The 16664-nt window shown below is 43.5% G+C and overlaps 1 protein-coding gene across 4 annotated transcripts in view; it reads left to right on the top strand.

Annotated features, from left to right (window-relative positions):
* kif21b (kinesin family member 21B) overlaps nucleotides 1-16664 on the top strand; it is a 168717-nt gene that overhangs the window by 90847 nt on the left and 61206 nt on the right. For 3 of the 4 annotated variants that reach the window (XM_078546601.1, XM_078546598.1, XM_078546602.1), the window contains exons 11-17: nucleotides 1643-1864; nucleotides 3467-3542; nucleotides 4273-4384; nucleotides 6987-7175; nucleotides 9687-9886; nucleotides 12258-12365; nucleotides 15972-16040. In XM_078546601.1, the coding sequence (XP_078402727.1) occupies nucleotides 1643-1864; nucleotides 3467-3542; nucleotides 4273-4384; nucleotides 6987-7175; nucleotides 9687-9886; nucleotides 12258-12365; nucleotides 15972-16040 (976 nt within the window). The remainder of the gene's footprint in view (nucleotides 1-1642; nucleotides 1865-3466; nucleotides 3543-4272; nucleotides 4385-6986; nucleotides 7176-9686; nucleotides 9887-12257; nucleotides 12366-15971; nucleotides 16041-16664) is intronic. The other variant, XM_078546599.1, reaches the window with a different exon arrangement.

The raw sequence follows: 16664 nt of genomic DNA, 5'->3' as shown, positions 1-16664 counted from the left end.
TACAGTTCTCACAGTTCACCATTTCACTGCTTGAGATCCAACAAAATTATAACCAGTGATTCAAAATTTTGTTTATCTTTAGGACTTCTCTAAAATTAAAATGTGGTTAGTGAAACTATCTGATGCATTAAGGTAATACTGTCCTTTCACCTCTGGCACCTCTGTCAAAACCAAGCTCAGACTGATGGAATGACAGTCTCTGCATTGGTTTAAATGCCTAAGTGAATTCTGAATCTGGTCCTTTAGTGATGTGTGCCCACAGAAAAAACTTGCCAGTACTTTATTATCTGCTGGGTAATCTCACTGCATGTGCGTGAAGTTTAGCTAAATTTAACAAAACTACTATTTACCTTCCAGATCCTAGGTTTGTAAAAAATATTAGTCATAAAATGAAGATTAAATGTTTTGCACATTTTGAAATGTTTACTATGGTAATGCTGAATGGGATACTGTCATTTTTCACATGAATAAACACTTTCTCATATATGCACCTTGTTATGTATTGTACTGAGGAATACTAACACACTGGGCAGAATTTTGCCCTCGGATGGCATGCGGGCCCCACCGGCTCGGCGGCAGGCTGACCCTTGCCACTGAAATGGGGCCCGCCGCCATTTTGAGTGAGCTGGCCAATTAAGGCCCGCCCAACGGCCTGTCCAACGGGAAGTGCTATGCACTTCCTGTGCGGGGCGGGGGGGAATTCCCCAGCTGTCAAACTGCGCTCTTTCGCGCATGCACGTGAAAGAGCGCACTGCTCCCTGAGGGAAAGTCCTGTATCAGGGAGAGTTGTGACAGGTAAGTAAAGTCTAAAAATAGATAATTATTGAAATTATTAACATGTCCCCCTCGTGTGACAATGTCACACGAGATGGGACATGTTAATAATGAACACATAAAATTTATTAAATGTTTAAAAAACGGACATGAAACCCCATCCCGCCAGTGGATGAGGTTTCATGTATTATCAGGAGCCCGCTGGGGCTCCTGGCCTGCCCACCAGCCTTAAGGTTGGACGGGCAGGTCTTTAATTATCTTAATGAGCCTGTCAATGGCCTCAATTGGCCATCGACAGGTCGGCGGGTGGACAGCTGATTTCGCTGTCCGCCCGCCTTCCTAAAAATTTAAAGGGAACGGGATGACGTCGGGGATTCCTCCCAACGTCATCCCGCGTCATTTTCCCCTCGGCAAGTGTGCCCAACCCCCAAATCGCTGAGGGGAAAGTCCTGGCCACTCTCAACTGCAGGCAGCTATTATTGAACTAACCTTTCTTACAGCTCTTTAACAGAGTGGCTAGCAGAGAGGACATATATAACAAAATGCTTACTGTGTTTTGCACACCTCTGTTTTGGTTCAATTTTATATGCAAAAACAAGTTATATCCATGGGCCCATTTCATCTTAGGATTTCATCATGTGAAGTGGGAACAAAAGTCTTTCAGATATTTGTTTGGCCCAGATGCCCAAATTTCTTGTCTTAGCCCTTGAAGGATTGAAAATGTTTTAATTCTATTTTCATCTAAATTATGTTGCCAATAATTTCCATTGCTTTAAGCCTGTGCTTCTTTTAGAATTTACTTTTTTAAGTGAAATTTTTTCTCAAAGCCCTCTGATTCCTCTGGTAAGTAAAGGCTATTTTGTTACAGGACTAAACTGTTGGAGAGTGAAGCAATGAATGAGTCTCTCCGGCGCAGTGTCTCTCGACTGACGTCCAGGTCTCCATATGCAGCGGGACTGTCTCCCATGCCTTGTTCACAGATGTCCAGTCTAGTCATTTCTCTGGAATCTGATACTTCTGAAGTTGTCGAAATGGCAAAAAAAGACTTAGAGCTGCTTAAGAAAAGGGAAAGGATACGAAAAAGAAATAGGTAATTGTATGCATAAATTGTTGTAGATAATATATATATTTAATAAAATAATAAATTCCACAGCAGTATGAGCAAAAAGGCTGTACAGAGATAACAAACTATGCTGTGCTTTAACGGTTTACAAACTGGGGTTCCTGGACACTAGTAATCTGTAGGGGAATCCTAACAGAATAGAAACCGTCAGGTTTCAGTCCAGCATGCATCAGATTTCTGTGCCGTGAAACTTGGCCCCACAGTATCCAGTTCTTTTTGCTGTTTTGCCTCCAAAATGGCATCCACTGTGTGTGAGCTCACAGTTCTGGTGCTAGCCATGCCAGGCACCATTTTGGTGGGAGCGCAAGCGTGTACACAGGGAGGATCTGCTGGAAGTATGTGCAGTAGGAAGATTTGACATTAGTCGGTGTGTAACATCTCTTCTCTCAACCTCTTGCACCAAAGCCACCAATGCATCATTGAAAAATCTTGAAGCTGCTCTTTGCCATGATCAGATTATTTTGGGTGCTCCACACTTCAAAATCACTTTTTAGAAAGACTTAAGAACACCGGCTTTAGCCGCAGCTCGTCTCCCCTCTAGAAGGTGCATATTGGCTTTAATTAATGCAGGCTAGCCCAAATCCATGCTTGCCTCTCATGATTTCACATTCCTGCTCAGGGTGTGCAGCCACTCAACATTGCACTTAGCGCTAGCTGCATGCAACAATCATTTAAATTAGCAGCTTGAAGTTACCTGAATTGGAAGCAGTGGGCACTGGATAATCCTACTGTGCCATCCCTACGCCTGTTTTAGGTTGTGTCCAGTTTTGCAGCCCTATTTGTTCACTTACCAAGTTAGCTTTGGCTGATTCAGAATGTTGTGTGTTCAAGCTGCACTCTAGAGACAATATACACTGACACCACTGTACTGTCAGTGGTACAACCACTAGATGATGTATTCTATCAAGGCTGCATTTTGCTTCTCAAGTAAATGTTAAAGATTCCCTGACACTATTCAAAGAAGACAGAGTTCTCTTAATGTCTTGGCCAACATTTGACCCTGAACCAACACCACTGAAACAAATTATCTGAGCCTCTATCTCATTGCAGTTTATAAGAACTTGCCTTGCACAAATGGCTGCCACATTTCCCTACACTTCAACAGTGACTACACTTGAAAACTGCATCATTTATCTGTGAAGTTCTTCAGAAAGTCCTATGGTCATGGAAGGCACTGTATAAATGATGCTTTTCTTACTAGCATTATTATTTCTATTGCTAAATGTTTTGGAAGAAATAGCACTTTGATAACCACTTCTGCATATTTGCCTACAACCTATTTGCTAACCTGTTAACAGTTGTTTTAAAACAAAAGGGCAGCCAAGTGGACTAAAATTTAGTATTGTTATTTTAATTCTTGACATCCACTACTAAGGAGAGGGCCAGCATGTTATCTCTGGTTTTGTGCTCTTTAAAACAAAAGATGCTGTATTATTGAAAAATGCCAAAACCTTACATTCACCAACCATTAAATCACTGAACTGAAAAAAATTAAAGGCCGTGAGTTGGATAGAATTTGATCATTTTGTCTTAATATTTTTCGTGATATGTATTTACCTATTCTTAAAGCCCAGTGAAAGAGAAAAGAAGAGGAACTCTACAGCAGGAGAACTGGGAAGAGACAGATGACAATGAAGTGGAAGGGGTAAGGAAAGACAAGGGCCAGGATTTTCCCATCAGGGGGCGTAAAATGACGCGCGGTGACGTCAGGCGGAACTCCCGATGTCACCGCGCCCCCATTTAAATTTTCAGGTACGTGGGGCTCAGCAAAATCAGCTGTGCGCCCACCACCCTGTCAATGGCCAATTGAGGCCATTGACAAAGTCACTTAAGTAATTAATGGACCTGCCTGTCCAGCCTTATGGTTGGCGAGCAGGCCAGGAGTCCTGGTGGGCATGAGAAAAAGCATGAAACCTTATCCACGGGCGGGATGAGGGTTCATGCAGGTTTTTAAAAATTTAGTTAAGGTGTCTTTAAGAGTTATGGACATGTCCCAACTCATGTGACAATGTCACATGAGGGGACATGTCAGGGATTTTTTTTTCTATTTTTAATATTTTTGATAGTAGAGGCGATCTCCCTGAGGCAGCACTTAGCCTCAGGAAGATGAGTGCGTTCTTTCGTGCGCATGCACGGAAGTGCACACTCTCGGGTTTAAGGATTCCCCTCCGCCCGGACAGGGAGCGAATAGCGCTTCCGTGCGGACGTCACGCTGGGCAGGCCTTAATTGGCCCGACCACGTAAAATGGCGGAGCGCCCCCAATTGGGGGCACCGATCAGAGGCGCGCCTCCACGCACCCGCTCTTCAACTTCCCCCCCCCAAAGGGGGGAAAATTCTGCCCAAAAACCTGCACTGTGTCCTTATATAATTTCAGGAGGAGGAGGAGCATGAAGAAAGTTGCTGCGAAGAAGAGGAAGGTGGAGACGATGAAGAATTTGACAGTGACGGAAGCCTGGATGAAACCGATACAGAATCGGAGGAAAAAGGTAATAATCACAACCTGTGGTGGAACTTGCTCAACCCATTAGAAGGACTTCAAGTAGGACTGAAAACAGAAGAAAATTAAAACTTCAAAGATGAAGGGCGGGATTTTCCACCACCGCTGCCTGGATCATCCGGCCCCACCGAAAGTCAAAGGGCTTTAGCCGGGCAGGCGAATCCCGCGTGGTGGGTCCTGCCACAACAGGGCCGGAAAATCCGAGCCTAAGTTTCAGATGAAGTTAGCCCATTGTAGCTCATGGCACAAGATACAGCCTTCTGTTGCAACAAGAAATAATTTTGGCATGCCCTGAGTTTGTGAAAAGCATGATATAAATGTAAGTCTTGTTAAAAAAAAAAGGATTTAAAAATAGTGAGATCCAGACCACAGTAGCTAAACAAAGAGCTTATGAATAATTTAAAAGCCAAAGAGAATTATTTTGCCACACACTATCCTGACTTGGAAATATATCGCCGTTCCATCGCTGTCGGTGGATCAAAACCCTGGAACTCCCTCCCTAACAGCGCTGTGGGTGTACCTGCACCACATGGACAGCAGCGGTTCAAGAAGGCAGCTCACCACCACCTTCTCAAGGGCAATTAGAGATGGGCAATAATGCTGGCCGAGCCAGAAATGCCCACATTCCATGAACAAATGAAAAAAAAAGGAATCGGGAAAACAAAGATGATTAGAAATCAATTGAGTTTAATGAAAATGTTTGCTTAGAAGGAGTGAAATGAAAATGGGCGGATTTATTAATGTGGCAAGAGAGATCAAAAAGTTTCATTTATGTAGGTTAGACACTGTCAAAATCACCCTTACCATTTGCCAGTTCGAAATGCTCTTCATAATTCATTGTTAGGGTTATATTTTTAAAACAGTGAAATATTTTTCAGCGGAAAACAGGTGCTACAGGGCCCAATATGTCATTTGCTGTATATATGCCTACTCTACACTGGAAGTGCACATTCCATATTGGCTAACCCACCTTCTAGTTGTCCAGAGCACCTGACTGAAAGTGGCATTAGGCCTATTGCCAATGAAAACCAAGATCAGTATATCTTAATGTGGAGCCAGGAGGAAGAGGACTGTACTTCTTAGTGTCTCATTGCGGGATGTTGCAAGCTACCGCTTACCATCCTTCTCACCTCCCGCCCCCTCCACAAATTACTTGCTGTTCTTGGCTGACATCCTGGTTGGTTGCTGACCTGTGACTGGCAAGCTACTTCTGGGGCTAAAATTGGCAACCATGCTATTATACTAATGAAACCAAAGGCCCAAATTCCTGCCACCAGCCTCTGTAGGCAGATGTAATGTGTACTGTACCTGCGGCGTGCCCCAATTTAGGCAACATCCACTTTCTAGGCCCTTCCTAAGGATCTTGTTGCATTAGAAAAGAATACCTGAAATATTCTGGCCCTCAAAATTCTGAGTGCAGGTTGAAGAAATTAATTTCAGAGGGATCCAAGCCTATGTAGAAAACTTAAATTCTACAAATAATGTAGATGCATATCCTTCAGTTTCATATTGGTTCACAAGATAGGAAGAAGACATTGGTGTAATGTTGACAAGCCTCAGGCAAGATGAGATTAAAGAAAAGCATTTCCTCTAAAGTTAATAGATGTTTGGCATGAACTTTTATTAAAGCTGATTGATGTCTGAAAAAAGGAACTGAATGAATAACTAATGTTGAAAGGGTTTCAAGTGTTCTTGGAATAAGTGTGGGTTAAGATGGTTCAATACAATATTTAGTTCATTCACAAGATTATCATCTTTATCAAGGTTGAAATAATATCGAAGAGCTTTCCACTTATGTTTCTTCCTGAACCAAAGAAAAATTCAGATTTCTTTTCATAGTACTGCAGTTTCTGGATTACAAACTTGGGTTAGTTCACTTTCTGAAACTATTGGACCAGAACTTCCACGTTCCAGTCCCAGTAGGGGTTCGAGGGTTGGGGGGTGGTCGGTACCGTAGTTACTCAGGAGTTACAAGTGGTTTTATTCCTTCTAACATTTTCTGGGTAACTATTCTGCCGAGAGTCAGAACAATCCGAAATCTCCGATTTAAATCGGAGTATCAGGTTGTTTGCGTTGCAGGGTAATTACCTGTTGGAAGTTTAAACTTCCCGGGCAAATCCCATGCATTCCTTGCGTGGGGTCTTCCGGGAGTTTCCCCAGCTCATCTTCTGGGTTTACAACCCCCCCCCTCCCCCTGGAGATCGGAAGTTCTGGGTCAATATTTTTTGTCCAAACCTCCTCCATTATCATTTTGATTTATGTTCTACACACTAAACACTGACGGAGTGTAACCAAGCTACACAAGTTGACTGAAATGTCGAAGACGTATGCTTTTCAATGTGGTATTTAATTTTATTTGCACCTCTTGGTTATGCAGAGGAATTGCATACTTATATTCTAAGTTCAGTCGGAGCTGCCACCTGTACATATACTGCTTTATTTGTTAGTGAGCTATCAACATTTCATTGTCTTAAATACATTAGAATAATTTAACATGGCTAGCCTGTAATACAATCTTGAAATCTGATCGTTAACTTTTGTTAATACTGTGGTTTAATAGATTGTTCCTTGTTTCTTTACTTCATTCTCAGTTAATTATCAGGCTGACCTTGCTGACATAACTTGTGAGATTGAAATCAAACAGAAACTCATTGATGAACTAGAGAATAGCCAGCGGCGATTGCAGATATTGAAGCAGCAGTATGAGGAAAAACTTATCCTGCTACAGAATAAGATCCGGGATACACAACTGGAGAGAGACCGTGTTCTCCAGAACCTTGGTATGGGTTACTTTTTCCTGCCTTTTATGCATAAGGATATTCAATTTTCAAGTTGGAGGAAGAACTCTCTCAGCACTAGTGTGTCATTTTTGCCCTTAAAAATTAGAAGTGTTATTGTTTTCAGTACTTGTTGCAAATATAGCCACTTCTACTTATTGGCCCGAACATTTCTAGATTCACATGCATTACTTAACATTCACTTAACAGACTAATCCAGTGAGTAGCAGGTAAGCAAACCATCCTCCCTAAATGTCACAGTACCACCATCCCATTCCCCCCCCTCTCCCCGCCAAACAAAAAGACATCAACAGACTTCAGTGGATTTTTAGCATTATAATTTTTTTTTTTTAAATGTTCTTTTTAAATAACCAAGTTCATTCTAAGTATTTAAGTTTTCATTATAGGTTTCTTCAAGTTTCTTTTAAAGTACATGTATAGAATGTTAAAATAATTTTGAAGTATTACTAAAGGCTTTTTAAGCTTTATGGTTTCAAGCTACGCTTCAAATATCAATGGTCTCCCTTCCTTTGTTCTCCTGCTTTGAGGAGGATAATCTGGAAGACTATTGCAGAGATGCCACTGTTGTCATTGTAGTTAATCTCTGGTGCCTATCTGGTATCCACGCCTCCCTGGTTCCAGATGCTAAATAGATTACTGCAACCTAGATCAGTATTCAAAAGAGCTGCGCTTCTCTCACAAAGCAGTAACTGAGTTGTGCCATCTGCTGTAGAGATGTAGGTACAGCACAAAAGGGAGACTTTCAGCTGACTTTAGAGCCCATTGCCAAATAATTCCTGCCAGTACAGACCCCTTTTGGCAATAAAGTGAACTCAGTTGCATGCTGACATGTAGCTCTCCTGCATAAATTCCAAGGCTGCCACTTAGAGATTATTCTGCTCCTTTTTATTTCGGCATCCCCTTACCTTTCCCCAAATCATTCTGCACGCATCCCATCAGTAATAAGTACATTTCATCGGCAATAAAGCAAATGCGTTCTTGCTATTTGAGACACTGTGATTCTCTGGGTACCTACTCTTACATGCCTCTTCAGTCTTGAGCTTCTAGTCCTTCTAAAGTGGCAGGATCTTCTGAGATGGGCAACTGATGAATTATAGCAAGCTTCTTGGGGATTGAGGTAGCACTTTCTTATCTTTGGTTGTGAGCCAATTGTCCTTTTTAAAGAAGTGCTAGAGTCAGAAGTCAAATGATTTTAGAAGTGATTTCAGATTTTAGAAGTGATTCCCTATTGGGGGTGCAGTGGAAAGCACTTCCAAAGCCACCACCTTCAGTAAGCTGGAATCAAACACTTCATGGTCTTCTTAGTGAATTAGTGTTTTCTTTCCGGATTACGGACACTGCTTGTAACCCCTTTGGACAGCTCTCCAGTAAGTTGGGGAAGTGATTAAAAGCCAGAACTGCTTTGGCAGTTGAAAAGATGAGGGCATCCATTTTGCTTTTGTAACAATGTGGTTCAGTGGAATGTCTGAGTTTGCTGCTTCTTCCAGACATTGAGTTCACAAATATAAATACTTCTGCTGAGGTGTGACATTGACCGATTCTTCTCTCTCTAATTTCCCCTCTTTCGCCATCTTTCTTATTTATACTTCTCCACCATTTCCTCCATATTGAAGTACCTTCACACAATGACCAAACCAAAATCTTGGACGTATTATTGTGCAGGTGATGGGGGTTCTCGGCCATGGGCTGGAGAGCTGGCAAGAGCCCCGTGTTGCCTCTTTTAGGGAAGGTCCGCCAGACCTTGTCCCACTCAGGCACTTGGCCCAATGGCGGACCTCTTCCTGGGATCAAGGACCCTGAGGTCCAAAGTCCTGCCAGCCGAGAGCTGCCAGTCAATCAGGGACCAGCAGCTCTGTTGAACAGCAGTGCCACCGGCAGAGTGGTGGCTAATGCTGGTGCAGCCCCCACCCGAGACCTAGTATTGTCGCTGGATCCCAGGCCACAGGTGGGTGATGGCAGGAGGGTGGGTGTGTCGTGAGGGTTGGAGCTGGGGGTGTTAGCAGCACGAGCTGAGGCATGGCTCTTTGCGAGACCCCACCCACTTCCCAATGCTGGGTCCCTCGACCAAGCACTGTGCCTTTGAATGAGGGACACACCCCCCCATGACCCAGGAGTCCGCAAGCAACCAGTGCTGGTGGGAAGAGGACCTTAAGTGGCCATTAAAAGAGGCCCACTTTGGGGCCTCGATTGGCAGCTGCTTGGGAAGGCCGTCCACAGACCTTACTGTCACGGGCTTAATCAGGGTGGAGGAAGGAAGGCGGCAGGGCCCCCACCCGCTGTTTTCCTGCCTGATTAAATGCCCTCCACCACCAAACTCAGCACAGGGGGAGGGCACGAGATTCAACCCCATCTGCTTAGAATTGTCCTGTCTGCAATCTCATCTCCTAGATCTGCAGCCCAACGTGATGGTGCACAATTGCACTATGCTTTCCAGCTATAGGTTGAACCCTAAATTGATGAATGGTTGAGTTATTTTTGTCATTCTTTGCTCAGGATCTATGGAATGCAACACAGAAGAGAAAGCCAGCAAGATTAAAGCAGATTATGAGAAGAAATTGAAGGAAATGAATCGAGAGCTCCAGAAGCTGCAGTTAGCACAGAAAGAGCATGCCCGCCTATTAAAGAATCAGACTCGGTATGAGCGAGAGTTGAGGAAACTACAGAGTGAAGTGGCTGAAATGAGGAAAACCAAGGTAACATATACACATTTTCTTTTGTTAAGTTTCACAGAAATTGCAGGAAAAACTCGGTATGTGGAACATTCCTTGTTCCATATCGACTCAGGCCTCCTGCTACAACTCATTTTCCAGTATATTGATGACTGATTAAATGCCGCCTCATGCCCTCGCCTGGACCTGGAAAAATTTATCTATTTTGCTTTCAATTTCCACCCCTCTCTCACCTTCACATGGTCCATCTCTGCCCTTCCTTGACCTCTCTGTCTCCATTTCTCGTGATTTCTCATGTCTACCAATATTCATTCCAAGCCCACCGACTCCCACAGCTACCTCGACTACAGCTCCTCACACACTGCTTCCTGTAAGGATTCCATCCCATTCTCTCAGTTCCTTCACCTCCGTCACACCTGTTCTGATGATGCCACTTTCCAAAACAGTTCTTCTGACATGTCTTCCTTCTTCCTTAACCAGGGTTTCCCACCCACTGTGGCGGACAGGGCCCTTAACCCTGTCCGACCCATCTCCTGCATCTCTGCCCTCACCCCTTCTCCTCCGTCCCAGAACCATGATAGGGACCCCCTTAACCTCACGTTTCACCCCACCAGCTTTGGCATTCAAAGGATCATTGTCCGCCATTTCTGCCAACTCCAGCATGATGCCACCACAAGACACATCTTCCCCTTACCCCCCTGTTAGCATTCCGTAGGGACCATTCCCTCCTGGACATGCTGGTCCACTCCTCTGTCATCTCCAACTCCTCATCCCCTGCCCACAGCACCTTCCCATGCAATCTACAGTATTTGCTGCTTCCAATGCGGGCCTCCTTTACATTAAGGAGTCTAAACACAGACTGGGTGACCGCTTTGTGGAACACCTTCGCTCAGTCCGCAAGCATGACCCAGACCTCCCTGTCGCGTGCCATTTCAACTCACCATCCTGCTCTCATGCCCACATGTCCGTCCTTGGCCTGCTGCAATGTTCCAGTGAAGTCCAACGCAAACTGGAGGAACAGCACCTCACCTTCCAATTAGGCACTTTACCGCCTTCCGGACATAACTTTGAGTTCAACAACTTTAGACCATGAACTCCCTCCTCCAACTTGACCCCTTTTTAAATCCATTTTTTTTCCCCCAACCCCTCACCCACAAGGCCATCTGTCACTTGTTCTTATGTTTTGCTGTCACAGAGCACTGACCCTTGTTCTGCTATTTACACATTCTGCTGCCTGACCTTTTTGTCACGATTAGGACCTTCCTCAGTCTTTAACGCTATCATTACCACTCCCTTTGTCTTGTGTCCGTGACATCTTTGTCAAATCTCTCCTGAGCTTCCACCTAGCCCTGACCTTCTATTTTGCTCCACCTGCTCCACTCCCTCATAAACAGTATAAAATTCATCACATTTTTACCTCGCTTCAGCTCTGAAGAAGACATACAGACTCGAAACAGATTCTGCCAGACCTGCTGAGTTTTACCAGCATTTTCTGTTTTCATATCACATTTCCAGCATCCTCAGTATTTTGCTTTTTCTTTTATTAATTTTCCTGCAATATGTTTTTCCACTTATACATTGTGAATGTATTATCCAAAACAGTGAATATTTTACCCTGAGTGATGACAGTCTATAGCCAAGCCTCTTCCTGTCCTCATGAAGTGTCCACACACAGGCCAGGATTTCCCAGCACCGTTGTGGCGGGACCCGTCGCAGAGGATGTGGCAGCCCAGACAAAAATGTTTAAATCTCATTTATAGCATGCCCCTGCTTATGTGATAGAGGGGACATGTTTACCTTATTTTTTTAAATCTTTATTTGTAATGTTATAAATATTTAGCTCCCTGAGACAGCTCTGTGCCTTCAGGGAGCTATCAGTGCGCGCACCCGCATGCATGCGCAAACTTCCACCCTCGCCCTCCTCCCGCCCCCCACCCCGGCAGCGCTGCAGTGTGTGATTGGCCAGTCAGCGTGAAATCGGGGTCGGGGCTCAATTGCGGGTGGTTTCACAGCCGCCCCTGGGGCTCGCCAGCTGCCCCCGCCTGACGGGGTAAAAATCCTGCCCTTAATTGTTGTAACTGTGATACTTTTTGTTGCCCAACAGATGTTATAACCCCAAGCGTTCAACTTAACTTCCTGCCATAATTTTAAAAAGCATTTAACATTGGATAGAAAACAAAATGTTTAGAAGATCTGGTCACACCTCATTTTATGCAGCTCAAGAAGTTGACTATTTGTTAAGGTTATTAAGGTTACAAGGTTGACTATTTGTTAAAATCTATTCCCATTACCTCACTACAAAACATTTGCTTTGACTTACTATCCTTTTATGCACTTATTTAAAAGATCAGTCTGAAATAATTTAAATTTTTTTCCTGGAATCCTGTTTTGTCAGGTAACTCTCATGAAAAAGATGAGGGAGGATCAGCAGCGAATGAGGATGATTGAAAGCAAGAGAAACCGCGAGATTGCACAACTGAAAAAGGAACAGAGGCGGCAGGAAGTAAGTACTGGTGAAAGGGACACAATCAGCAATAGAGATGAGGATTAGCAACAATGTGCACATTGAGGGCACACAGTACACAGGAAAGATAACGCACAGGGACATCTTTAAAGAGGGTTTATTGGCTAATGGGATGTTCTGTGTTACAAATTGTCCAGGCCCTAAAATCTGGAATTCCATTTTTTAAACTTCCCTATTTCCAATGTTCTCCTATAGATGCTCCTTAAAATCTACTTCTTTAACCAAGTTTTTGTTCACCAATCCTAATATTGCCTTTTGTGGTTGCTGTCAAATTTTGCTTGATAAAACACCTTAGGATATCTTTCTAATTAAAGACACTAAATAAATGCAAATTGTTGTCACTACACAGCCCTCTAATATAGTATTGATCTAAACGATCAACACCATATGAAAAAGTGGATGAATGTTCAAATTTGAAGGTAGAACATGGTGGTTAAAGCAAAATACTGCAGATGCTGGAGATCTGAAATAAAAGCAGAAAATGCTGGTAAAACTCAGCAGGTCTGGCAGAATCTGTGGAGAAAGAAACAGAGTTAATGGGCTGAATTTTCTGTTCGTCGGGCGGGCGGAGCTGACCCAATCGCGGGCGGGCGCGGACCCGATCGCCGCCGTTGATCGGGGCCGCACCGCTATTTTACGTGGGCAGGCCAATTAAGGCCTGCCTAGCGTGATGTCTGCACAGAAGCACCATGCGTTCCCTGTGCGGGCGGGGGGGAACCCCTAAAATCTAGAGTGTGCTCTTTCATGTACGCGCATAAAAGAGCGCACTCATCTCCCTGAGGCTAAGTGTAGCCTCAGGGAGATCGCCTCGACTTTTAAAAATAGAAAAAAAAACTCCCTTACATGTCCCCTCGTGTGACAATGTCACATGAGTTGGGACATGTTCATAATTTCCATAACAACTTTATTACAATTTTTAAAACCCTGCATGAAACTTCATCCCGCCGCTGGATGAGGTTTCATGTTTTTTCTAGTTGCTGCCGGGGCTCCTGGCCTGCCCGCCAACCTTAAGGTTGGATAGGCAGGTCCTTTAATTGCTTATTTGATCCTGTCAATGGCCTCAAGTGGCCCTTGACAGGTCAGTGGGCCTGCAGCTGATTTTGCTGCGCCCCCAGCTTCCTGAAAATTTAAATGAGGTGGGTGACGTTGGGGGTTCCGCCCGACGTCATCCTGCGTAATTTTATGCGTCGGCGAGCGGGGGCGGGGCCCGCTCGCCGATGGTAAAATCCTGCCCAATGTTTCGAGTCCATATGGCTTCTTCAGAGCTAAAGAGAAGTAGAAACGTGATGTGATGGATTTTATACTGTTCAAGAGGAGGTGGAGCAGAATAGAAGGTCAGGGATAGGTAACAGCTAAGGAGAGATTGACAAAGATGTCATGGACACAAGACAAAGGGAGTATTAATGGTAGTGTTAAAGAGTAAAGAAGTTGCTGATAGTGGCATAACATAAGATAACAGAATATGTTCACAGCAGAACAAGGGTTAGTACTCTGTGTAAGCAAAACATAAAAACAAGTGACAGATGGCCCTGTGGGGGTGGGGCTTTGTGCAAAAAGGATTAAAAAATGAACATATAAATAAAAGAATAAAATAAAAATAAATAAATAAAAATTGAATTTTAAAAGGGGTCAGGATGGAGGAGAGAGGTCATGGTCTGAAGTTGTTGAACTCAATGTTAAGTCTGAAGGGCTGTAAGGTGCCTAATTGGAAGATGAGGTGCTGTTCCTCCAGTTTGCGTTGGGCTTCACTGGAACATTGCAGCAGGTCAAGGATGGGCATGTGGGCATGAGAGCAGGATGGTGAGTTGAAATGGCAAGCGACAGGAAGGTCTGGGTCATGCTTGCAGACTGAGCAAAGGTGTTCCGCAAAGCGGTCATCCAGTCTGCGTTTAGTCTCCCCAGTGTAGAGAAGACCACATTGGGAGCAGCGATTACAACAGACCAATTGAAGAAAGTGCAAGTGAAGCGCTGCTTCACCTGGAAGGAGTGTTTGGGGCCTTGGACAGTGAGGATGGAGGAGGTAAGGAAGCAGGTGTTGCATCTTCTGCGATTGCATGGGAAGGTGCCGTGGGAAGGGGATGAGGTTTTGGGGGTGATGGAGGAGTGGACCAGGATGTCACTGAGGTACCAGTCCCTATGGAATGCTGACAGTGTGAGGGCGTGGGTGGGTTGGGGGGTGGGTGTGTGTTGAGGAGAAGATGTGTTTGGTGGTGCCATCATGCTGGAGTTGGTGGAAAATGGTGGGCTAGATGACAAAGTGGATCAGTACACTACTTTCACCACTGGAACTAGTTTTAAACTTATTTTAATCTGATGGAATGACACTATTTTAACTTGCGTCAGATGAAAAGGTTATATGTACAATTAATCTCAGCAGTGATTCAGGTGGCTGGATATGTAGATTAACTGCAGAAGACCATTCACAATTTATCACTTTCACACACAGCCAATAAGGTTGGCTAATATGGAAATATTTATTTTTTTAAAAATTCTTTCTTGGTACTTGGGCATTGCTGACTAGACCAACATTTATTGCCCATCCCTATAACCTTTGAGAAGGTGGTGGTGAGCCACCTTTCTGAACCGCTGCAGTCCATATGCTGTAGGTACACCCTCAGTGTTGTTAGGGAGGGAGTTCAACGATTTTGACCTAATTGGTGCAGTAAGGGTCGCAGTTGTGAGATTGGGGTTAATCTGCTTTAGGAACACTTGATGCTGATAGTGGATATCCAGAGTGTTCATGATGCACCAGTGCAACAACATTGGAACTCTAACACATGGGGTAGATTTTAGTTTTTAAGTTGAAAACTGCTGGTGGGGAATTGGCTGCTGGCTATACATTGGTGGAAAGGAAAGTTGGGGCAAGTGTTGAGTAGAGGCCAAACATTTCACCACAGAGAGGAAAAGAAAATCACCAGCAGAGTTTTGCTGCTCTAGATAATTTTCCCACATGTTCTCACAGCTAGTTTTAGCAAAGTATTTGCGGAAGGTAAGGCAACAATACCCTGGGGAGAATTTTCTCTCTATTGGGAGGTGGGGGGAGGAAGAGGGGGAGGGGGGTGCGGGGGTTTGGGTGGGAGAGGGCGCAGGCAGGCGCCCCCGTTTACAGATTCTGCCCCCTGTTCCGCAGAGGTGGTACATAACAAGGAAGAATCCCATGTTAATGGAAAAATTACCCATTCCCAACACTGATGTTTTTCACCTGAATAGCTATAAAATATTTGTTAAGGAATAGTGAAAAACAGCTCTTTGGATTGACTGGCGCTCGACTAAGGTCAAGTAAATCCATTGGTAGAAATTAAGGTAAATTGCTTAATTGAAAAAAACTTGACCTGACAAAAATTTACAGATAAATAGAAAGCTGTTGAAATTACAGTTTTATTAATACTTTAAAATTGCTATTATAAGAAATAAGAATCTGTGGATCAGTTTAATATCATTCCAATTTTCTGGATTCAGATTGAAGTTGGCGTGGGAAGATGGATACAGTTACCAGCTATCAATTTAACCTTTCAGGCATTTTGCCATTAAGTTTGCTGTTTATTCAGTTAGTTCTGAGGGTTCTGATATAATTTTTCATTTCAGTTCCAAATTAGGGCTTTGGAGTCTCAAAAACGGCAACAAGAAATTGTACTACGCAGAAAAACGCAAGAGGTATGAATTCACGATCCAGATTGCAAATAACCGGCTGAGTCATTGTGAATGTAATGCGCCTTAGAATAGTTGCTTGGTTTCTTTAAAACACTGTAAAGCAGAAACTCATGCATGTTGTTCTGTTTCTTACACTACTCAATTTACTTTATTAGCTTCATAGTTCTTTCATTTATATGAATTGTGGCAATTTAGAAACATTTTTATTGTGTTGAGCCTCTATATATGATTCAAACAGCTTAATAACACTAATAAACTAGTGAGCAAAGACATTTGACACAAATACACTAACCATTTATATTAATATATCAGACAGGCTGCAGAGCTTAACTATGGAAGGAAGTGGAATGACCGGACACAATCTAAATTGCGAGACAGCCAAAGGGTCCAGTATTAATGTCTATATGTACTCAGGGTGCACAAATGTTCTGACCTATTCTCAAGCATTTGAGCATTTGTGAGAAAGATGTCACCTTTCTTGCTGTTATCTTACCAAATAATTGCAATAATTGAATTAGTATTTATAAAAATGATGCTATTCTACAATGAAACTTGTTGACTTTTCGTATAACTACATTTCCCAGCAGCTGAGAACCTTGAAACTGAAGTGATGCAGAAAGAACCCAC

Source organism: Cetorhinus maximus, chromosome 8 (assembly GCF_964194155.1).
Source record: "Cetorhinus maximus chromosome 8, sCetMax3.hap1.1, whole genome shotgun sequence".
Classification (NCBI taxonomy): domain Eukaryota; kingdom Metazoa; phylum Chordata; class Chondrichthyes; order Lamniformes; family Cetorhinidae; genus Cetorhinus; species Cetorhinus maximus.
The sequence above is the reverse complement of the archived record's forward strand: the minus strand, read 5'-3'. Positions and strand labels throughout refer to the sequence as shown.